Source organism: Pelobates fuscus, chromosome 1, assembly GCF_036172605.1.
Source record: "Pelobates fuscus isolate aPelFus1 chromosome 1, aPelFus1.pri, whole genome shotgun sequence".
Taxonomy (NCBI): domain Eukaryota; kingdom Metazoa; phylum Chordata; class Amphibia; order Anura; family Pelobatidae; genus Pelobates; species Pelobates fuscus.
Window position 1 is genome coordinate 432,029,283 of NC_086317.1, and position 24,918 is coordinate 432,054,200.

The 24,918-nt window shown below is 44.4% G+C and overlaps 3 protein-coding genes across 4 annotated transcripts in view; 2 read left to right on the forward strand and 1 right to left on the reverse strand.

Annotated features, from left to right (window-relative positions):
• Positions 1 to 24,918, forward strand: part of LOC134571246 (uncharacterized) — a 516,374-nt gene that overhangs the window by 33,007 nt on the left and 458,449 nt on the right. The window lies entirely within an intron of this gene.
• N4BP2L1 (NEDD4 binding protein 2 like 1) lies at positions 1,047 to 20,180 on the forward strand. Of its 2 annotated transcripts, none has more exons than XM_063429438.1 (5): positions 1,047 to 1,147; positions 12,198 to 12,325; positions 17,761 to 17,849; positions 18,961 to 19,037; positions 19,720 to 20,180. In XM_063429438.1, exons 1-5 carry the CDS (start codon positions 1,083 to 1,085, stop codon positions 19,835 to 19,837), a joined length of 477 nt encoding a protein of 158 aa, XP_063285508.1. In that variant the 5' UTR covers positions 1,047 to 1,082; the 3' UTR covers positions 19,838 to 20,180. The 2 variants fall into 2 exon arrangements, with proteins under 2 accessions (XP_063285508.1, XP_063285505.1); XM_063429435.1 differs by having other exon boundaries at positions 1,047 to 1,282; positions 19,720 to 20,179.
• BRCA2 (BRCA2 DNA repair associated) overlaps positions 23,517 to 24,918 on the reverse strand; it is a 53,858-nt gene continuing 52,456 nt past the window's right edge. Inside the window, exon 27 of the mRNA XM_063439115.1 lies at positions 23,517 to 24,102. Within this exon, the coding sequence (XP_063295185.1) occupies positions 23,518 to 24,102 (585 nt within the window). The 3' untranslated portion in view covers position 23,517. The remainder of the gene's footprint in view (positions 24,103 to 24,918) is intronic.

Consider the following 24,918-nt stretch of genomic DNA (forward strand, 5'->3'; position numbering starts at 1 on the left):
AAAAGATTATCTCTTTACAAAATGCACAGATGTGACAGAGCCGCTTTACAGGGCCAGTCTAGGCACCATGACCACTACAGCTCATTATAGTGGTTATGGTGCCATTAATTCCAGGTGTGATCTTGTAGTAAGTAGTCAAACCATTTGTATTGACATTTACCTGGGTCCTCTAAGTAAATACGTCCTGTCCTCTTCTCCTATGTCTGATGCAAAAGTTCCCCTTTTGCAGTAAATATCAGTATCAATCCCATCTTGCCCAAATTCTTTGCTTTCTGGAAAGCAAAGTGACCCCACAGTAATCACCTCATGCTCACACGTAGCTTCATAATGTATGTGAGCACAGGATTTCCTTGCCATGTTATAGATATAGATCTAATTTTTGGAAATTCAATGAGCATGGGAGAAATTTAAGGATAATGTCTGAAGGAAATGCATGCAGGTGCAGAGCTAATATATAACATTTACTTGCTTTTCAAGTACTGTATTACTTTATTCACTTAAGCAAATATAATATATTAAGAAAAGAGTGTGATTGCTGTATCTAGGAGACCACAGTGTTCCATGTGAAACTTTAAGGAGCTGAGATGCTATATTACTCACTATGCAGTGTAACAATGCACAGGTAATACAATTTAGCATCACACAGTAAATTGAGCATTTTCCAGACATTTGAAATGTAGGCAGCTAACTTTTCTAGAAAGAAAGAAAAAAACAAACAAACACATATTTCTGTCAAGTAGCAAAAGCTGCACAGTCTTTCTAAACCATCGGCAGGAATACTATTCCATTAGAAGGGGAGGAAATGTTTCTAATGTTTGTATTGAATGATAAAGATGGGAATAATAAAGTCCTATCCATGGGGTCTGGTGGGAGAGGAAAGTAGGCCCCAGCTTTGCACCCGGCCAACTCTTCATGGACCTTCCCCAAACTCAGCCCACAAACCCTGACCCCTGTCCCTGTCAGACACCCCTTCCCATCACAGGACCACCCAACACCCGCCCCGCCCCTCCCCCGGTACCCGCCCCGCCCCTCCCCCGGTACCCGCCCCATCCCCGGGCAGGCCGTGCTGCAGGCACGGCAGGATGGAGGAGGACCGCTTCGTTGGGGCGTTCGGTAACCTGAGTCTACACGGTCCGCCCAGATCGGGGTACAGACGGCGCCCCAATAACAGACCCCCCGCACCCCAACATCAAGCCCCCCCTCCTCCCCGCCACTCCAGGTTCAACAAACACATCTACCTCCTGCGGGGGCTCCCCGGCTCCGGCAAGACCAGCCTGGCCAGGTACCACACCGGGGGGCAGATATACCCAGTATTAGACCAGCCTGGCCAGATACCACACCGGGGGGCAGATATACCCACTATTAGACCAGCCTGGCCAGGTACCAAACCGGGGGGCAGATATACCCACTATTAGACCAGCCTGGCCAGATACCACACCGGGGGGCTGATATACCCAGTATTAGACCAGCCTGGCCAGATACCACACCGGGGGGCAGATATACCCAGTATTAGACCAGCCTGGCCAGGTACCACACACCGGGGGGCAGATATACCCAGTATTAGACCAGCCTGGCCAGGTACCACACACCGGGGGGCAGATATACCCAGTATTAGACCAGCCTGGCCAGGTACCACACACCGGGGGGCAGATATACCCAGTATTAGACCAGCCTGGCCAGGTACCACACCGGGGGGCAGATATACCCAGTATTAGACCAGCCTGGCCAGGTACCACACCGGGGGGCAGATATACCCAGTATTAGACCAGCCTGGCCAGGTACCACACACCGGGGGGCAGATATACCCAGTATTAGACCAGCCTGGCCAGGTACCACACACCGGGGGGCAGATATACCCAGTATTAGACCAGCCTGGCCAGGTACCACACACCGGGGGGCAGATATACCCAGTATTAGACCAGCCTGGCCAGGTACCACACCGGGGGGCAGATATACCCAGTATTAGACCAGCCTGGCCAGATACCACACCGGGGGGCAGATATACCCAGTATTAGACAAGCCTGGCCAGGTACCAAACCGGGGGGCAGATATACCCAGTATTAGACCAGCCTGGCCAGGTACCACACACCGGGGGGCAGATATACCCAGTATTAGACCAGCCTGGCCAGGTACCACACACCGGGGGGCAGATATACCCAGTATTAGACCAGCCTGGCCAGGTACCACACCGGGGGGCAGATATACCCAGTATTAGACCAGCCTGGCCAGATACCACACCGGGGGGCAGATATACCCAGTATTAGACAAGCCTGGCCAGGTACCAAACCGGGGGGCAGATATACCCAGTATGCGACCAGCCTGGCCAGGTACCACACACCGGGGGGCAGATATACCCACTATTAGACCAGCCTGGCCAGATACCACACCGGGGGGCAGATATACCCAGTATTAGACCAGCCTGGCCAGATATACCCACTATTAGACCAGCCTGGCCAGATACCACACCGGGGGGCAGATATACCCAGTATTAGACCAGCCTGGCCAGATACCACACCGGGGGGCAGATATACCCAGTATTAGACCAGCCTGGCCAGGTACCAAACCGGGGGGCAGATATACCCAGTATTAGACCAGCCTGGCCAGGTACCAAACCAGGGGGCAGATATACCCAGTATTAGACCAGCCTGGCCAGGTACCACACACCGGGGGGCAGATATACCCAGTATTAGACCAGCCTGGCCAGGTACCACACCGGGGGCAGATATACCCAGTATTAGACCAGCTTGGCCAGGTACCACACCAGGGGGCAGATATACCCAGTATTAGACCAGCCTGGCCAGGTACCACACACCGGGGGGCAGATATACCCAGTATTAGACCAGCCTGGCCAGGTACCACACCGGGGGCAGATATACCCAGTATTAGACCAGCCTGGCCAGGTACCACACCGGGGGGCAGATATACCCAGTATAAGACCAGCCTGGCCAGGTACCACACCGGGGGGCAGATATACCCAGTATTAGACCAGCCTGGCCAGGTACCACACCGGGGGTCAGATATACCCAGTATTAGACCAGCCGGGCCAGGTACCACACCGGGGGGCAGATATACCCAGTATTAGACCAGCCTGGCCAGGTACCACACCGGGGGCAGATATACCCAGTATTAGACCAGCCTGGCCAGGTACCACACCGGGGGGCAGATATACCCAGTATAAGACCAGCCTGGCCAGGTACCACACCGGGGGGCAAATATACCCAGTATTAGACCAGCCTGGCCAGGTACCACACCGGGGGTCAGATATACCCAGTATTAGACCAGCCTGGCCAGATACCACACCGGGGGGCAGATATACCCAGTATTAGACCAGCCTGGCCTGGTACCACACCTGGCAGATATACCCAGTATTAGACCAGCCTGGCCAGGTACCACAACGGGGGGCAGATATACCTAGTATAAGACCAGCCTGGCCAGGTACCACACACCTGGGGGCAGATATACCCAGTATTAGACCAGCCTGGCCAGATACCACACCGGGGTGCAGATATACCCAGTATTAGACCAGCCTGGCCTGGTACCACACCTGGGGGGCAGATATACCCAGTATTAGACCAGCCTGGCCAGGTACCACAACGGGGGGCAGATATACCCAGTATTAGACCAGCCTGGCCAGGTACCACACCGGGGGCAGATATACCCAGTATTAGACCAGCCTGGCCAGGTACCACACCGGGGGGCAGATATACCCAGTATAAGACCAGCCTGGCCAGGTACCACACCGGGGGGCAAATATACCCAGTATTAGACCAGCCTGGCCAGGTACCACACCGGGGGTCAGATATACCCAGTATTAGACCAGCCTGGCCAGATACCACACCGGGGGGCAGATATACCCAGTATTAGACCAGCCTGGCCTGATACCACACCGGGGGGCAGATATACCCAGTATTAGACCAGCCTGGCCAGGTACCACAACGGGGGGCAGATATACCTAGTATAAGACCAGCCTGGCCAGGTACCACACACCTGGGGGCAGATATACCCAGTATTAGACCAGCCTGGCCAGGTACCACAACGGGGGGCAGATATACCCAGTATAAGACCAGCCTGGCCAGGTACCACACACCTGGGGGCAGATATACCCAGTGTTAGACCAGCCTGGCCAGATACCACACCGGGGGGCAGATATACCCAGTATTAGACCAGCCTGACCAGGTACCACACTGGGGGGCAGATATTCCCAGTATCAGACCAGCCTGGCCAGGTACCACACGTGGGTGGCAGGTATACCCAGTATTAGACCAGCCTGGCTAGGTACCACACCGTGGGGGCAGATATACCCAGTATTAGACCAGCTTGGCCAGGTACCACACCAGGGGGCAGATCAAATACCCAGTATTAGACCTGCCTGGCCAGGTACCACACCTGGGGGCAGATCATATACCCAGTATTAGACCTGCCTGACCAGGTACCACACTGGGGGTTAAATATACCCAGTATTAGACCAGCATGGCCAGTTACCGCGCACTGCAGGGCAGGTATACCCAGTATTAGATACCACACCAGGGGGCTGATATACCCAGTATTATACCAGCCTGGCCAGGTACCACACTGGGGGTTAAATATACCCAGTATTAGACCAGCATGGCCAGTTACCGCGCACTGCAGGGCAGATATACCCAGTATTATATACCACACCAGGGGGCTGATATACCCAGTATTATACCAGTCTGGCCAGGTACCACACCGGGGGGCAGATATACCCAGTATTAGACCAATCTGGTCAGGTACCACACTGGAGGGCAGATATACCCAGTACCACACGGAGGGGATGATATATCCAATATTAGATCAGCCCGGTCAGATATTGCACCAGGGGGCAGTCATACCCTGTATATACATTCCAAATTCTGCTGGGGAATGGAACATCAGTCTTGGCCAGCCAGAGACTTCCTGAGCATGCTGATAATTGTAGTCCACAGTGGCGTACGAAGGGGGGCGGTCTGTCCAGGGTGCCATTCAGTAGGGGCGTGCCCGGGGCGCACTTAGACAGACGCCCCTGTGTCTGGTATAAGGGACCTGGGCATAGACACACTGCATACACTACACAGACATTGCACCTACTGCACAAACAGACACTGCATCTGTTACATAGTGTGTAGCTGTGTGTCTGTGTAGCTGTCTGTCAGTGTGCATTTGTGTGTCTATATATCTAAATGTGTGTGTATGTGTATATGTGCATACATCTTAGCATACACCCCTGTATTCAAACGCCAACACTACATACAAACACTCCTCTGTATTAAAACACCACCATTATATATAAACACACCACTGTATTCAAAAACCACTCTTCACATAAATGCACACCTGCATTCAAATGCAAACACTACACAAAAACTCATCCCTACAGTCACTCACACTTACTTCATACAAAAACATGCTTACATTAAAATACACAAACACTGCTCAATGCTAAATACATTAAAAAATACACTAACACTGCTGAGTGCTACATACATATACATATATTTTGCAGGTGTTTTTTACATTTTAAAGGAAAGGGGGTGCCAAATGTAGGATCCGCCCCAGATGCCAAAAGCTCTTGGTACGCCCTGGTAGTCTACTACAGCTTGACGTCCAGAGGGTGTTAGTTTTCTCCATACAGAGGCTGAGAGTGCTTGCCACTGGTGTCTGGTGATTAATGATTTATGGTGCATTTTATCAGTGATTACAATACAATACACATATACACCCTGTGGGAATAGTTATATAAATACAGGGAGGAGATAGAATGGTCGGTTATATAAAAGTCTATTCACTGTTTATATAATGTTTCTGTTGATTCCATAGCTTCCTGTAGCAATTCTGCACATTTGCACCTTTGCACTTTTTTTTTTTTAAATCACAACATAAACAAGGTTATTCACCAAAGTAAGAATTCAAAGTGAATTTCAAATGTGAGGCCAGAATAGCCAAACTTGAAGCATTGGTGACTGGGAGAATGTGTGCAGTGTGTCCCCCCCCCCTTAAATTTGAAATTTACCGTATATACTCGAGTATAAGCCGAGTTTTTCAGCCCATTTTTTGGGCTGAAAAACCCCAACTCGGCTTATACTCGAGTCAAGGTCTGTATTATGGCAATTTACAGTGCCATAATACAGACTGGGGGAGAGGGGGGCTGGCAGAGCTGTAACTTACCTGTTCTGCAGCTCCTGTCAGCTCTCTCCTCCTCCGCGCCGTCCGTGCAGCACCTCGGTCAGCTCCCAGTGTAAATCTCGCGAGAGCCGCGGCTCTCGCGAGACTTACAGTGTGAGCTGATAGAAGGAGCTGCACGGACGGCGCAGAGGAGGAGAGAGCTGACAGGAGCTGCAGAACAGGTAAGTTACAGCTCTGCCAGCCCCCCTCTCCCCCCACTGAACTGCCACTGGACCACCAGGGAAGGAGAGCCCCCCTCCCTGCCATGTATCAAGCAGGGAGGGGGGACAAAAAATAAATAAAAATATAAATAAAATAAGAAATAATAATAAAAAAAAATAATAATAATAATAAAAAAAATAATAATAAAAAAGGGGGTATAAGGACCACTGTGGGGGGGGGGGGGGTATAAGGACCACTATGGGAGGGAGGGGGTGGGATAAGGACCACTATGGGAGGGAGGGGGGGATAAGGACCACTATGGGAGGGAGGGGGGGGGATAAGGACCACTATGGGAGGGAGGGGGGGATAAGGACCACTATGGAAGGGAGGGGGGATAAGGACCACTATCGGAGGGAGGGGGTGGGATAAGGACCACTATGGGAGGGAGGGGGGGGATAAGGACCACTATGGGAGGGAGGGGGGAGAAAAGGAACACTATGGGAGGGAGGGGGGATAAGGACCACTATGGGAGGGAGGGAGGGGGGGGATAAGGACCACTATGGGAGGGAGGGGGATAAGGACCACTATGGGAGGGAGGGGGGGATAAGGACCACTAGGGGAGGGTAGGGGGAAGTAAGGACCACTAGGGGAGGGGAGGGGGAAGTAAGGACCACTAGGGGAGGGGAGGGTAAGGACCACTAGGGGAGGGGTGAGTCAGGACCACTGGGGGAGGGGGGTGAAGGAACACGGGGGTGGGGAGGTAAGGACCACTGAGGGAGGAGGAGGGGAGGTCAGGACATATGGGGGGGGGGGGCAAATATCCTTGCACCGACCCTGCACACACTGCATTCATACACTGCATTCATACACTGCATTCATACACACACACACTGCACTCATACACACACACACTGCACTCATACACACACACTGCATTCATACACACACACACTGCACTCATACACACGCTGCACTCATACACACGCTGCACTCATACACACACACGCTGCACTCATACGCACACACTGCATTCATTATACACACACTGTAAATAAATATTCAATTAATATATTTTTTTTAGGATCTAATTTTATTTAGAAATTTACCAGTAGCTGCTGCATTTCCTACCCTAGTCTTATACTCGAGTCAATAAGTTTTCCCAGTTTTTTGGGGGAAAATTAGGGACCTCGGCTTATATTCGGGTCGGCTTATACTCGAGTATATACGGTACTTTGTGTGGTCACTTAAATAAATAATCCTGTAAATCTTTATTGTTGTGTTCCTATAATCTCGCTGCCACTGTTAATTCATTCTTTGTGTCTCTTCAAACCTTTTATGGTGTGTTTTTTTTGTTTTGTTTTTTACTCTTTACTCCATATGTGGCACAATGTGTCTGGTAGTATGTATACATTATGTAATTAATCACTTCGGGTGGGAGATCCCAGCAGGGTTAGTGCTTTTTGAGTGGATTCAAAAATAAATAAATAAATAGGTATTTAGATTGTTCAATTCTTCAGTAATCTGGTAGTGCTTCCTGGCGCGGCCATATCCTCAAAAGCATTTACTAATAGTTCATAATAAACCTTTTTTGTTTTACCTGGGCTGGTGTAGGAAGGCACATTTAATTGTGCAGTGTTATCTGAGCATTTTGTCTCTGGAGGGCTTGGAGTAACTACAGTTCCTGTAGTTGTAAGTGTAAATCAATACGCAATATACAGACCGCACATATGCATACATAACAATCACAGTCCTGAGTTTAAATAAATTACAAAATATCCCTTTCCAGAAAAACTTTTTTTCCCCCCTGTGCTTACAAGCAAAGTAGCCCCTATTTTGTCTTACTGAGATCTTTTGTGTTTTCAGAAAAACCTATTATGAAAAAAACCTCCGAAGTCACAGTGTTAAAGATAAGCCTAAACCTGTTTTTATATGGACTTGCTTACTCTTTATTTAACCTTCAGTTTCAGCTTGCACAGCTGTCTTTTTCAAAAAAATGTTTTTAAGATTTGTGAATAACATTTTATTGCCTGGACTTTGGAACTAACACATGCAAGTATACCTGTACTATGCTGGTATATTTTGTCTCTTTTTTTTTTTTTTGCATTTACAACTTACCAGAACAATAAATTCAGATACATCTTGTATTCAGAATTACAGGCAATATAATACTCTCAGGCTGACATTGAGCACTTTAGGAAGTGTGGCTAGGACTGCATAATCAGAAACAAAAGAGACTTGAGCAGTGAGACTGTAGGGGAATTATCTACACACTAAAACTGCCTCATTAAAGGACCACTCTAGTGCCAGGAAAGCATACTCGTTTTCCTGGCACTAGAGTGCCCTGAGGGTGCCCCCACCCTCAGGGACCCCCTCCCGCCCGGCTCTGGAAAGGGGAAAGGGGTTAAATCTTACCTTTTTCCAGCACTGGGCGGAGAGCTCTCCTCCTGCTCTCCTCCTCCGACCCGCCTCTTCTCCTCCCCGTCGGCTGAATGCGCACGCGCGGCAAGAGCTGCGCGCGCATTCAGCCGGTCACATAGGAAAGCATTCACAATGCTTTCCTATGGACGCTGGCGTGCTCTCACTGTGAAAATCACAGTGAGAAGCACGCAAGCGCCTCTAGCGGCTGTCAATGAGACAGCCACTAGAGGAAATAGGGGAAGGCTTAACCCATTCACAAACATAGCAGTTTCTCTGAAACTGCTATGTTTATGAAAAAATGGGTTAACCCTAGAAGGACCTGGCACCCAGACCACCTCATTAAGCTGAAGTGGTCTGGGTGCCTAGAGTGGTCCTTTAAGTCAACTTTGATATGTTAATTATAGTATCCATTTACATTAAAGAGTTATTCCAAACAAAAATGGTGCTTTCATAAAACAGTTAAGAGTTACACCTGCAGTGCTAGTCCATCACTCCCACCCAAAATTAAAAAAATAAAATAAAACAAAAACTTAGCTTTTCAGAACAGTTCCAAGTTTCATCATTCATGATCCTCCTGTGTTGTTGTGGAGGGATATCGGGGAGCAGAGAAAATGGGCAAAAGGGAGGGGCACTGCTGCTATTGGAAGCCTGTCAGACGTCAAATGTGCACAGAATTGACATTAGCTGGGCCGGGCCTATTGTTCCGGAATGACTAATGATGCCGCCAGAGCAAAATGCTGCACGTACAGACTACTGGCACCATGGTCTAATGGTCATGGTGTTTGGAGCAGCCTTTTAAGAAAGCATTAAATTTACATTTAAATTTACATTAAATTTAGTCCTGGGCAAAGCTCCATTCCCCGTCTGACATCACTCCTTTCCAATCGATGTCCCATCAAATGCTTCTTACAGAGTGCTGGGTGCTCACAGCTACTTGCAGCACCAATCATCACAAACGCTGGACAGTTTTTGGACTTGCAAGCATTCATTCCCAGAGAACAGAACCTGCAAACTTTCCAATGTCAGCAGTGACATTCTCTGTCATAATGGTATGAGTTGGTATTGAACCAGCGATACCTGGCTCTCTGACTGACAGTGCATGTAGGTGGAGCTATAAGTCGCATTTTAAAGATCTATTTTGACAAATTAGTCATATTCCACATAACATTACAGGGACGTTACCCTTGCACCATAACTACTGCAATAAGCTGAATTGGTTATTGTGATTATTTATTTATTGGGGGCATTTACTCTAATCAGCCACAACATTAAAACCACTGACAGGTGAAGTGAATAACATTGATTATATTGTTACAATGCCACCTGTCAAGAGGTGGTATATATTGGGCAGCAAATGAACAGTCAGTTCTTGAATTTAATGTGTTGAAAGCAGAAAAAAACGGGGCAAGCGAAAAGATCTGAGTGACTTTGACAAGGTCCAAATAGCGATTGCTAGACAACTGGGTCAGTGCCTCTCCAAAAACACCAAGTCTTATGGGGTGTTAACTTTATTCAGTGGTTAGTACCTATCAAAAGTTGTGCAAGAAAGTACAACTGGTAAACCAGCGTCAGGGTCCTGGGCGCCCAAGGCTCATTGATGCAAGAGAGGGGCCAAGGCTGGCGTATCTGGTCCGATCACACAGATGAGCTACTGTGCTCAAATTGCTGAAAAACATAATGCCATGATAGAAAGGTGTCAGAACACACTGTGCATAACAGTGCATATGCGGCTGCATAGCATGCTCATGATGACCCCTTTCCCCCGCCGAATGCACCTTGGTGTTTGTATTCCTGACCCTATAGTCACCAGAACAACTACAGCTTAATATAGTTGTTCTGGCAAGCATAATCATTGCCTTCAGGCATTTTCATGCCAACACTGCCTTTTCAGAGAAAAGGAAGTGTTTACATTGCCCCTAGGGACACCTCAAAGTGGCCACTCCTCAAATGGGCACTGGAGGAGCATCCTGGGGCAGTACTGCATAGTAGGCAGCACTGCAGTTCAGCATCTCAATGCACCTCTATGAGGAGATTCTTAATAGCCAAAACAGTGTTTGGCCCGGCCCCATCCCACCATCTTGCTGATTTCAGGTAATCCATATCCATATCCATATGGGAAAGCATTGGATTGACTAAAAACTGAAATTTTGATCATGTCACCAAGGAGGTGAATCGGGGGCAGGGCTAGCGTCAGCGGACCTGCGTGCCACTGAAAATAAGGTGGGTTTTAATATTTTCAAAGGGGAATGCGGGGAGAGGGGGCAAGGATGGATTAAACACTATATGGTCAGGAATACATGTTTGTGTTCCTGACCCTATAGTGTTCCTTTAACATTGTCATGCCAAGTTCAATTACCTATAACCGCGCCTAAATTGGTAAACATTATTTTTTCCTCCAACCCAGCTGACATTATCAATGGTGATGATCTCAGTCTACCCAATGCTTGAAGGTTACTGCACATGTGTAATAATTGCCCCTTTGTGCCAATCAGCATATGAAGACGCCAAACATCCTGCAGTACCACAACAGGAAGTGCCTCTAGTGGAAGCCTGTCTAGAGGCATCACTATTACCTGTGTTGCAGAGTCTCAGATGATCTCTAGAATGTGAGCTTGATATATTTGCATAATCTATACCAAGAATAGGCAACCTTTGGCACTCCAGATGTTGTGGATTACATCCCCCATAAAGCTCTTACACTGGTAAAGCATCATGGGAGGTGTAGTTCCAAACATCTGGAGTGCAGAAGGTTGCCTATGTCTGATCTATAATATACTTGTCAGCCATAACATTTCTTTGGTGCTCTGCTTTATCCTTTTATATATGACCACCATGAAAAAAAAAATGCCAAACTTCTATCCAGTTAAACTTCTCTTTGAAATCTCTATTAAACCTGTTCCATTACGAATACCATGCCTACATGCAGTGGAGGCAAAATAATGTCAGGAGGATTTTCCATACTTATGTGTTTTAGAATGTAACCCTGAGCATTTCTATGTATCAATTATAAGCTATTTATAAAATGTGTTTTATAGTATGATGTGACGGAGAGCGTACATTAGGGTGGCTACAATAACTGAAGCAGAATACAGTCCGTTTCCCCCAGGCAGCATGGCAATATTTTTTTAGGCACAGTGACAATCTCATTGCTATTGTCAATATTTGTGTGTGTAGCTCGCACACTTTATTTCCACTTAGTTTCTGTGGTTACTAAAAACAGGATCTGAAATTAGTCATAATTAACTCCTTAATGGCCAATGACAGAATAATTCTGTTTTTAAAAAGCTAGTTTGTAAAGGTCCTACATCCTGTTGGGGCAGAACTTCCAAACTGCCTTGTGGGTCTTTAAGGACTAGAATATGAGGTTAGCATTAAATATGGTGCTTAAGAGATTAAGCCTGTAAGTACCTAAATAAACTATCCTTTTAATGAAATTCTTCTTTTAATTAATGTTTCAGGAAACTGAAAAGAGAATTTCCAAGTGCTCTTGTGTTTAGCACAGATGACTTTTTCATTATGGACGATGGAACGTATCTGTATGACCATGACTTATTGCCTGAAGCACACAGGTGGAATCAGAAACGAGGTGATTTTCCCGACTTATAACGTATAACGTTCCCAACTAACCTTTTCTTGTGTGTAGTGTAGCTGCTCAACTTCCTTTCAGTACAGTGCCTTTGTATGACAGGCAACACGTCTAGAACACAAATACAATGTAGCATGGGAAGCTATTTCATCTCTCCCTCTATAAGACCAGGGCCGGATTAACATAGGGGCTGATGGAGCTGCAGCTCCAGGCCCAGGCCCATGGAATAGGCCCATTTAAAAAAAAAAAAATTTTTTTTTTTTTTTTTTACACACTACTCTTAGGTTTGCCACCTGACTGGTATTTTACTGGCACAGCCAATATTTGAGGCAGCCGGGCCGTGCCGGTATTGCAGTAATACCGGCAATACAAATGCAGGTATTTTTCTCAGAATAAATGGAGATTACTCTGCAATACCAGCACCGGCCAGTAGGGGGTCACTGTGTCTGGAGAGAGGCAGGGATAGGAAGTTACAGCATATCTCTGCCTCTCTCTACTATTTATTGATCTGTGGGGGAGCAGCAACACAGCACAGAGTCCAGACAGCAGCTCTACAGCTCAGGTAAGTGAGGGATAGGGGGAAAGGCAGCAGGGACACATGGGGACACTGAGACACTAGGGGACACTGGGACAAATGGGGATGCTGAGACACATGGGGACACTGTGAGACATAGGGACATTGGGAGACACTGAGACATTGGGACACGGAGACACTATGTCCCCATTTCTCCCAGTGTCCCACATCCAGTGTCGCTAGTGCCTGTATCCCCAAGTCTCCCAGTGTCTGTGTTCCTAGTGTCTCAGTGTGCCTAGTGTCACCATGTCTCCCAGTGTCCCTATATGTCCCAGTGTCCCCATGTGTCTGTTTCCCAGCCAGTGTCCCCAGTGTCCCCTAGTCTCCCCGTGTCTGTGTTCCCATGTCTCTGTGTCCCTAGTGTCTTAGTGTCCCCAAATGTTTCAGTGTCCCCATGTCTCCCAGTGTCTGTGTCCCTAATGTCTCAGTTTCCCCATTTCTCCCAGTTTCCTTAAATGTCTCAGTGCCCCCGGGTCTCTCAGTGCCCCCGGGTCTCTCAGTGCCCCCGGGTCTCTCAGTGCCCCCGGGTCTCTCAGTGTCCCCATGTCTCACTGTGTCCCCAGTATCCTAGTGACACACTGATACATTGGGACACATGGGGACACTGAGAGACTAGGGGACTGGGCGACATGGGGACACTGACACTGTAATGCATAGGGACACCGAGACACTGGGTGACTTGCGAGACTGAGACACTGGGAGCAATCCATCTATAGAGCAGAATCAAACTGTGAGTAGTTTGTTGGTGATTTTACAGAATTTTCTCTGATGTCACTCCTTGTGATTATACAAATGATTAAGGCTGATATTTTTTTTCCAAGAAAGGTGGCAACCCTAACTACTCTTCACATACTCTTGCTTAAAGGAGCACTATAGGGTCAGGAACACAATCATGTATTTCTGACCCAATTATGTTAAAACCACCTGGCCCCTTCTTGCCTCCCTAAGTATAGTAAAATATAACTAGTATTTAAGTCTGCAGCTGCTGGCTCTGCCTCTGAACTGACTGTCTGCTGACATCATCAGAAGTGGTGGTCTGAGCAAATTACAATACTTCCCCATAGGATTGGCTGAGACTGTCAACTAGGCAGATCAGGGGCAGAGCCAGCACAAGTCCAACATAGCCCTGGCCAATCAGCATCTCCTCATAAAGATAAATTGAATCAATGCATCTCTATGAGGAAAGTTCAGTGTCTGCATGCAGAGGGTGGAGACACTGAATGGCAGTGCTGCACACTAGGCAGTACTGCCCCAGGAAGCACCTCTAGCAGCCATCTAAGGAGTGGCCAGTGGAGTTATTTTCTCTGAAAAGACAATGTTTACTGCAAAAGGCCTGAATGGAATGATTCTACTTACCAGAACAAATACAATAAGCTGTAGTTGTTCTGGTGACTATAGTGTCCCTTTAAGTTTGGAAGCTTAAGAGGGATGTATGTGAACAAAACTTGTGTGGACTGGCTGACAATAAAATTAGTTTAGGTAATGCAGACGTTGGTCTCTCTAACACTGTGGCATGTCCCCTTTCTTCTACACTCACTACATACACCTTTTCTCTGTCTCAGACTATATACCAGGAACTTCTGCCTGCTAGTAAGAAGGTAAGGAGACAAGTGGACCAGCGAGTGCTAGGGGACAGTCCTTAGAAAGCATGGAGTGAGCGCATCATTAGACGCATTTATGTCAAGCTCAGGGTGCTGCCTGCATAATATGCCCTTAATTGGACAGCCTGCAGGATTGGTGGGCAGCCTGACATGCATTCATGCCAGGCTGTCCTTCAAATTCTTTGGACAGACATGCCCCCTTTTTGGCAGGTCTGGTCACGTGATTCGCAGCAGTGGCCCACCCTTTTACCGCGCCCATTGACTTCGTGCTTCACTGCTGTTAGGGGTTATGGATTTACTTGAAAGATGAAAGCATAAATTAGAGAGATTAGCATAGAGTATGTTTTCTTATAGCTGCATCCTATGAGTTTCCCTCCAGCACCATCTCCATCAGATACATGACGCTTGGGAGGTATGACTGTTTTAGTGTTTTTGGTCGATAAGATTCCGTAATTAGGCCCATCATAATTGTCAGCACCAGGCCCAGTGTGCTCTTAATCCGGCCCTGTATAAGACAACTAGTCAAATAATAATATGAATATTATAAAGGATTTTAAAATCCTGCATTATTATAAGTGTGTGACTGCACTCAGGTAGACTCCAGTTGTCTAATTAGGGTAAGGCAAATTCAGGAATTTCATAGCAATGGGGGTTGGAGATTTGCGCACTTTTGTGTTACAATAAAAAGGATTATGGACAACATGGAAGTATCCACAGGGTTGTGAATACATATGTAAAGCAGTGTGTCTGTACACGTATCCACAGGGTTGTGAATACATATGTAAAGCAGTGTGTCTGTACACGTATCCACAGGGTTGTGAATACATATGTAAAGCAGTGTGTCTGTACACGTATCCACAGGGTTGTGAATACATATGTAAAGCAGTGTGTCTGTACACGTATCCACAGGGGTGTGAATACATATGTAAAGCAGTGTGTCTGTACACATATCCATGGGGGTGTGAATACATATATAAAGCAGTGTGTCTGTACACATATCCATGGGGGTGTGAATACATATATAAAGCAGTGTGTCTGTACACATATCCATGGGGGTGTGAATACATATATAAAGCAGTGTGTCTGTACACGTATCCATGGGGGTGTGAATACATATATAAAGCAGTGTGTCTGTACACGTATCCATGGGGGTGTGAATACATATATAAAGCAGTGTGTCTGTACACGTATCCATGGGGGTGTGAATACATATATAAAGCAGTGTGTCTGTACACGTATCCATGGGGGTGTGAATACATATATATAAAGCAGTGTGTCTGTACACGTATCCATGGGGGTGTGAATACATATATAAAGCAGTGTGTCTGTACACGTATCCATGGGGGTGTGAATACATATATAAAGCAGTGTGTCTGTACATGTATCCATGGGGGTGTGAATACATATATATAAAGCAGTGTCTGTACATGTATCCATGGGGGTGTGAATACATATATATAAAGCAGTGTCTGTACATGTATCCATGGGGTTGTGAATACATATGTAAAGCAGTGTGTCTGTACACGTATCCATGGGGGTGTGAATACATATATAAAGCAGTGTCTCTGTACACGTATCCATGGGGGTGTGAATACATATATATAAAGCAGTGTGTCTGTACATGTATCCATGGGGGTGTGAATACATATATATAAAGCAGTGTCTGTACATGTATCCATGGGGGTGTGAATACATATATATAAAGCAGTGTCTGTACATGTATCCATGGGGGTGTGAATACATATATATAAAGCAGTGTGTCTGTACATGTATCCATGGGGGTGTGAATACATATATATAAAGCAGTGTCTGTACATGTATCCATGGGGGTGTGAATACATATATATAAAGCAGTGTCTGTACATGTATCCATGGGGGTGTGAATACATATATAAAGCAGTGTCTGTACATGTATCCATGGGGGTGTGAATACATATATAAAGCAGTGTCTGTACGTCTATACAGTGAAGAGTGAATTATGGGAAAATTAATAATAGAATAAACAAAGAGATGAAAGTTAAGAGGGTTTCAGAACTCCAAGACAGCATGATTTTTGATTAAGTGTCAATCAAACTGTGCTCTCTCTCCATGTAATATATATATTTATTTTTTCGAGGGGATTCTAAGACCAGACAATATATACAGTTCAGTTTATCACATCACCCAACATACAGTATAGGATCCTAAAAGATGATCCAACTCTTTAAAGGAACACTATGTGGTAGTGATGCAAATATGTTTAGGTCCCTGTTCCCCCTCTTATCTGCATGTGTACAGCAATCATTTATTCCAATACAACCTATTTAGGAAATGAGAAGGCGTGCTTAAAATCAGTATGGTTCTCCATGTACTTAAGATATTATAAAATTCTGTAAACTGTGTCGAGCAGCAAAACAGACAATTTTACAAAAATGTATTCCTGACCCTATAGTGTTAAAAACACATGTAGGGTCCCTGCTGCCCCCTTAAATAACAAAACTAACCTTATTTCTGAGCACCTCGTGAGTCTGCCGGCCCTGGCCCCGCCCCCGATTTACCTCCTTGTCATCAGAATTGATGATCTCAGCCAATCACAATGCTTTCCCATAAGAAAGCATTGGATTGCTGAGAAAGGAGAAATAGAAACATTTAGTGCCCCCTCTTCTCTGTATGCTAACTGCCAGGTGTAAATAACAGCTCTAACTAAAGACTGATAGGAAGCGAAGACAGAGGTGCCCAGTTGCAGAATAGAGAGGTGTGGATTTCTTCAGTTATTTTTCATTTTCACACATCACTAATACATATTTGTTAAATATAAGTATATGTAACTATATTAATAACTACAGGAAATGTAAATATGAGCTGCTCTGCGAATTCTCCTTTGCAGCTCTCTGTGTAGCGATCTTCAGTTCACCAGGAGTGAACATGTGGAGAGGTTGCGGTTTGCTTGGCTCGAATAAGTGACCCTCGGGTTGTTGGAGATCGTCTATTCTCCTTGCAGTTTGTCTCACAGGGGAGAGGGGGCGAGTGTCGTGTATCAACATTTTAATGGGAAAGGAGAGTGGGATGTGTTGGTAGAATGGAGGTGACGTGGGTGTGGGAGGGAGAGAGAAGCGTGTGGTGACAAACCTTCTCTATATATATATATTGCCAATGGACCAATCCTCCTTGCTCAGTTGTACTGTGCTCCCCTGTGTTGCTGCTAGTTCCCTTTCTTGCCTGACTTATCAAAACCTGTTTTGGCACAGAAATCACAAAGACAAAATTTTCTCTATTAACAGCACGTAAAGCAATGAACAAAGGAAAGACACCAATTATTATAGATAATACCAATGTTCAAGCATGGGAAATGAAGCCATATGCAGTCATGGTAAGTTTTATTAGAAATAAACAAGTTTGTATTATACTTTGTGTTAAAAAAGTGAGGTATTTTTGGGGGCAGTCTTGTCATTACCACCTTTCACATATATTGGAATACCATTGTTAAAGTAAGGCCTTCTCATAGAAAAGAAGTACTTCATCAAAGTAGAAATACATTTTATAGCACCACGGGAGACGGTTTGCCATCAACAAACCAATTTGGTATGAATGTACTAGCAACAATACAGAGGGGAGTGATACACCAGGCATTACATTTTATCCAGGCCTTAACACCGCAATCCTGGAGGAGAATTAACATACTCACCATGGGTGAATGTTTACTTACCAGATCTAAATCCAGCATTAATGTCACCACTTTCATTCCGTAGAGTTAGAGAAGTAGCCCAGGCACCCCAGGATGACAATCTGGCAGGTTTAATGAAGATCAGTGCATAGTTACAAGAATCAGCATTGTTTCAACCTACAAATGAGGTCTTTGTCAAGCACCATAAACAACTCCAATACTGCAAGAAAATATCACAGGCAATAGCAATAGCTGTAGGGCGCCCTGTATATCCCGAGGCTGTAGCACAGGGAATGGCAACCTTTGGCACTCTGGATGTTGCTGACCAGATCTCCCCTGATGCCGTGCCAGCATTATAGCTGTAAGAGAATTATGGGAGATGTAGTACACAACATCTGGAGTGCGGAAGGTTTCCTTACCCCTGCTATAACATATACATTCTATGTACACTGTATTGTAGGGATTTTCAAAGATAAACTTACATAAATGAAAAATGTGAATTAATCTGTAAGTGCAGATCACCTATAAAAAAATAAATTATATTCCGGATATTTGGATGATTATATAGAGTCAGAATTATGATATATTCTTAATGTGATTTTGTCCTGCTGATCAAAACATTCACTATCTCTCAGAATTATTCAGAAACTACTAGATCATAACTACTCATCTATAGCGTTCCAGTATTTCATAAAATTAATCCTATACCTGTAAATATGCTGGCTATTTTGTGTCCAAGGGCTGGTGCAGTTTTGTAGTGTAAAACAGAATGTCTAAATGAAGATGTTCCAACAATTTTTGTTTGCCTTTAAAATAGGCACTTGAACACGAATACCAAGTTTTATTCCGTGAGCCTGAAACAAGTTGGAAGTTCAATGTAAGAGAATTGACAAGGTAAGTAGTGGATCAAACTCAATTGCCTAGCTTACATGGTTGCTTTTGCTAAGATTTCATGATAAGAAATCTGCGGTTTTCTTTCACAGTCTTTAAAAATGTGGAATATTGAGAGACAGCTTAGATTGAAACATATACTTTCCTTTTTTAAAAGGGAAACATGAAGCATGAGGGGCCTCTATAGGGCATTGGGGCTCGGACTACCTCTGTCGGTGCCTTTTAGGTGGAGATAAAATGAAAACATTAAATTATAAAATATCTGTTGGAAGAACAAAGGCAGTGTACCATCTGTCACAGAATCCAGTCTTAAACTAGATCCGACATAGGCAACCTTCGGCACTCCAGATGTTTTGGACCTTCCATTTTGCTTTGCCAGGATGAGTGTAAAAGCATTATGGGGGATGTAGTCCACAACACCTGGAGTGCCAAAGGTTGCCGATCCCTCTACTAGATTATTGTCAAGGTACAATATCTATGGAGGCTCTCTTCATAGATATCAGTGTTGTACTCTTGCATTTGCAAAAATCTGCAAAGACCTCAGAAGGTGACAGAGACGCTTTAAATATATACTCTCTGTATAATATTCCCATGATGCTTAGTCAGCCATACCAAGAAATAAAATCTACATTTCCAAGTTCAATGAACTATAATAGTATATACATTGTTTTCTTTGGCGGTTTAGAAGGAATAGCCATGGCGTTCCAAGAGAAAAGATTCAGCGCATGAAAGAAGTGTACGACCACAATGTTACTTTTTACACAGTTCTACATTCCGAGAAGCCAAGCCGGAACAATAGATAAGTCTGAGAGAGATTCGCGTGAGCTCTTCCCAAGTCAGGACCAAAACACAGCCTTTTCATATAATGCTATTTTATATACATAGGTGTACACCGATATATGGAGCTTAGAAGCAGGAACACACGAGGACAGGGGTACGCAACCTTCAGCACTCCAGATGTCGTGGAACGCTTTGCCAGCATCCTGGCTGTAAGAGCTTAATGGGAAATGTCCACAAAATCTGCAGTGCTGAAGGTTGCCAACCCTTCATCTAGGACCACAATAAGTTTCATGCATCAAATTCCATTGTGCATTTCATGATGGTTACATTTTACAAAAGTTTTACTTAGCTAATACAGACTTACTTTTAGCCAATTTTAAAAATATTTATATATATATATTTTTAAAGGTTTACTTGTAACCGCAAAAATCTGCATCTTTTGCATCTCAAACTGCAAACTTAGTATTGCCACCAGGTTTACATTCAGACCAAACATTTTCTAAAAAATAGTCAGTTGTTTTATAGACCACTGCTGGCTAATATGTTACAGTCTTATTATTTATGTCATTAAATGTTTTTAAAGTGGAACTGATATGCAAAGCCAGTGTGGTACTGCTGTTACTACTAGAGAAAATTCCAAGCGTTCATATGTGCATATAGATGCCTGAACATGCATGTGCGTAATCACAGCATCATGGGATGGCGAAGATGCCACAACATGGAGGTGCAGTGGAAGTAAGTTTATTTACTTCTGCTGCATTTAACTCCAGTAAACACTCATATTGCTTAATATGGTAAAGGAACAAGGAATTGTCAGCTCCTAATTAAATTAATGCATGTACATACATCTCTACTGAAGGAATGCTTAAGCACACATTTTGCACTTGTATCTGCTTCTTTGGATGAAAAGCACCCGAGGCTCTGTGGCCTGGCTGTAGAAGCACTTGAGATAACTAGGTTTTGTTTTACGTTCACTGCATTCTTAATCCTTAAAACCCACCCTAGACCCCTAAAGCACATTAGGTTGCAGAAATGTATTATTATTATGAAGAGTGTGTCATTGTTTTTTCATTTTCAATGTGTGCAGATTGCAATACAAATCACACTTTTATAAATTAGCCCTGTTCCACCCCCCTGATTGTTAGACTTCATGGTTGCTTTGCTCAGTGGAGCTAAACTCAAGTGGCAGGTAATTTTGCAGAGCACCTGCCTTGTAAAGACTTCTCATTGAGCTGCATTGGGAAGTCTGTGATTGGATACACAGAAAATCTGGGCTAGGGAAGACGGGGAGGGCCTGCAAAAGCTTGACAGATCTGCAGCTTTTGCAAACTGTTTTAGATATACACTCAATGAAAAAAAAATATTTTTCAATCTGGGCTGTGGAGTGTCCCTTTAACATGTGTAAAATTCAATTAAAGGGAAACTCCATCCCCCCCCCCCCCCAAAAAAATAAAAATTAAATAGCACTGTTTAAAGGGAAACTCCAGTGCCAGGAAAACAATCTGTTTTCCTGGCACTGCAGGTCCCCTCTCCCTCCCACCTCCCAATCCCCGGTTGCTGAACGGGTGAAAACCCCTTCAGTGACTTGCCTGAGGCAGCGACATGTCCCATGTCGCTGCTTCTTCCTCCGCCGCCGCTCCTCCCTGTGATTGCGTCGGCCGGTGGGCGAGACTGATCCCGCCCACCGGCCGGGGAGACCTGATGGCATTAGCGCTCCCCATAGGAAAGCATTGAAAATGCTTTTCAATGCTTTCCTATGGAGAAATTAGCAACGGTGGAGGTCCTCACATAGCGTGAGGACGTCCAGCAACGCTCTAGCACAGGTCTTCTGTGCTGTGAACAAGGAAGTGCCCTCTAGTGGCTGTCTAGTAGACAGCCACTAGAGGTGGAGTTAACCCAGCAAAGTAATTATTGCAGTTTATAAAAAACTGCAATAATTACAGTTGCAGGGTTAAGAGTAGTGGGAGTTGGCACCCAGACCACTCCCATGGGCAGAAGTGGTCTGGGTGCCTGGAGTGTCCCTTCAATAGCACTGTTCTCAATGAGAACATACATGCATTTAATTAGACATTTTGTCATTCACATAATATCTAAAAACAACTTTTAAAAGATGTAGAGCTCTTGTCAGCAGCTTTAGCAAGCCCTCCCCTTCGAATCCCGCCCAGACTTTCTGTGGCTGCCCAATCAAACTTCCCAGTGCAGCTCAAAGAGACGTCTTTGCAAGGCTGGTACTTTGGACAATTGCTGCCTCTTGGGTGTAGCTCCACTTACCTAACCACACCAGAAAGTAAGAGGACCCGTTGTCTGATTGACAGACAGGGGGATATAACAATGTTAACTTATAAACATGTAATTTCTATAGCAATCTGCACTTTTTGTAAAATGAAAAAAGACAATCTTTGCACATAAAGCACTTCAGCAAGCTAAAGTGCATTAGGAGTCTGGAGGGTACCTCTAAATCTACTGGTGTGGAACCAGTCAATTCCAAACTAATAAAAATTAACATCCAGTGTTCAGTTTTACTTCAGAGATCCCTCATACAAGCAACATATGTACTCTACACTGAACCTTTGTCAAATTATCATGATTATCCTATATGTTTTCCAATTTGGACCATTAGTCAGTTTTGCAAACGGGTGTTGCTTCACCCCATCAAATAAGGTCTGGTGAATCTTCAGACAAGTGACAGTTCCGCTTTAAATATAATCATTACCATGTGCTCGAGAAGTGACAAGCAAATGTACAGATTAAATTTTATACCTACGTAAGGCATGCTTCCAATTGGGTGCTGGGCCAGAGTGCACATCCCTGCACTCACACAATTAAGGGTAGCAGCATATATTGTTATAGGCAGTTTGAGAACAAATGATTGCATGTCTGTGGTGACCATATTTTGATGTTATGCCACTATGAGATTAACATAGAGGTGCTGGATAAAATGTTTAATCTGAACATAACATATTCATTGATACATTTGCATGGACATCATTTTTAACTATTGCCATTGTGCTATACTTTTATGGCTATGCACTTATACAAAATTCCGACGTCACTTTCTTTTATAGACAAAACTACTAAATGTGTGTATATATTGCTTTATAGTTTTTAAACTTTTACCTATAGATTTTTTTTTCTATGAATATGGTTTAAATGTTATGTCGACATTTCTAGGTGTTGATATTTTGCACTGTATAAATAATACGATTTAGCTATGTTTTATATGAATGTCAGATTTGTTTACCTGGTTATAAAGACCTTGATGATCATTTTATTCTATTTGTAGTAAACTATGGATGAAAATGCTAATTTCCACTTCACAAGAACAGCTTGTCATCTCATGTAACAAAACGGCTGTTATCCCCTGCTTTCTATTCAATTATAGAGAAAAGGTGTGTTTGTGTCTCTCTCCCCAAACTGCGATCGCTATTGGTAGAATTATCAGTAATCAGGACAGGTGCTGTGTTCCAGGTGTTTCAGATTTCCGTGAAATTTTGGGAATAGGGTTGTGTATGGCCACAGCAAATGCCTTTTCCCACCACCTTGATAATCTTTTACTTTATGTTGGTTACCTAATCCCTTGTTGTTTTTACCAGGAATAAAGCAAACCAGTTAAATTGTTAGTGGTATAATTCCAAATATTTACAATTTTTTTATTAAACTTTACATATTAACATATTTGAACATTTTATATTAACCATTGGTTTTATAATCTTCGTTTTCTTTTCCTCTGCAGTTTTTTTTTGCCTAATAAAAGCGCATCTTTCTCCACAGTCTGACTGAGATTGTTAATTTCAGGACTGACACTTTGTAACATGTCGGCTGTTTCTGCTTGTGAAGTATGTGTTGGGGAATCTTGTCCTTGTTTGTGGCCATTTTCAGATGCACTTAAATGAGTGTCTGCTTTTTCTTCTCCTATACCTGGAACAAGGGCTTGTGTATCTATCAGAGCAAGTTCTTCATCTGCAATAAACCCTTCTGTGTCTGTCGAGCTGTTAATGTCTCTGGGTGTGCTTTTGAAACGGTTTTCATTGTGCCCAGTTACGTGTGTGCTTTCTTTCTGAGCACTGCTGCTCCGCGGAGGGCGAAATGCTTTCTGTAAGCGTGGGGATACAAGCGACCGGATTGGAGTCACTGGTGGAGGGGAAGGTACCCGACTAAGGAAATCCAAACCTCTGAGCTGTTTGCATGCCTTTGGGTCAGTTTCAAGTCTACAGGCAGTAAAAGGAAGCTTCACGTCAGGGGTACATACATAATCCGTTAGTTTTTTTCCTTTGTGATTCATAGGCGTCTAAAGGAAAACCAAAAAATACAGAATACTCTTTATATGTTGTCACTGATGTTAAAAGTACAGCAGTTAGTCCACGAGTAGAAAAATTGTGGTAGCAAAACGGTCAGTAAATGTATACATTACAACACATACTAGGTCATACTAAGGAGCGAGTGGCTTCCTCTCTCACTCACTTCAGTGCAGCTGAGTGGGAGGGGGGCTTGACTTCCTGCCCTTTCTCTACTCATGCCCGTATCCATACTGGCAGGTGGAGCAAAGGAACATGCAAAACCTCTACATCAGCCCCAGTCTGCCACACTATGAACAGGCTAGGTGGGGAATATACTAAAGTGGGAATTCAAAGTGAATTTCACATTTAAGACCAAAGCAGCCAAACTGCAATCATGGATGATGAAGCAAATTTTCCCAGTTTGGCTATTTTGACCTTAAATGTGAACTTTACTTTGAATTCCCTTTAGTGAATAACCCTGATGGTGAGAAAGGATTATTCACATTAACTTGCAATCACGTCAGGCACTTAGATGGTTAAGAAATGCAGAACAACTTTATGACCAGCATGTAGCCCACAGAGAATTCTATGAATAAGCCGCTGGCATTGTGCCATAACAACACTGGCAGACTTATTGCTTTGCCATACGAATACTGGGACTTAACCCTTACAATTGGTTAATAAAGTAAAAAACAAAACTGATTGGATGTTTAAAATAAATAATTACTGGACCTAAAAACAATTGCACTGTATCATTACAAGCCAACACACATTTTTTGACATACTTTTTGTGATTTTAGTGAATGTCTCCAGAGAGCAAAATGAGT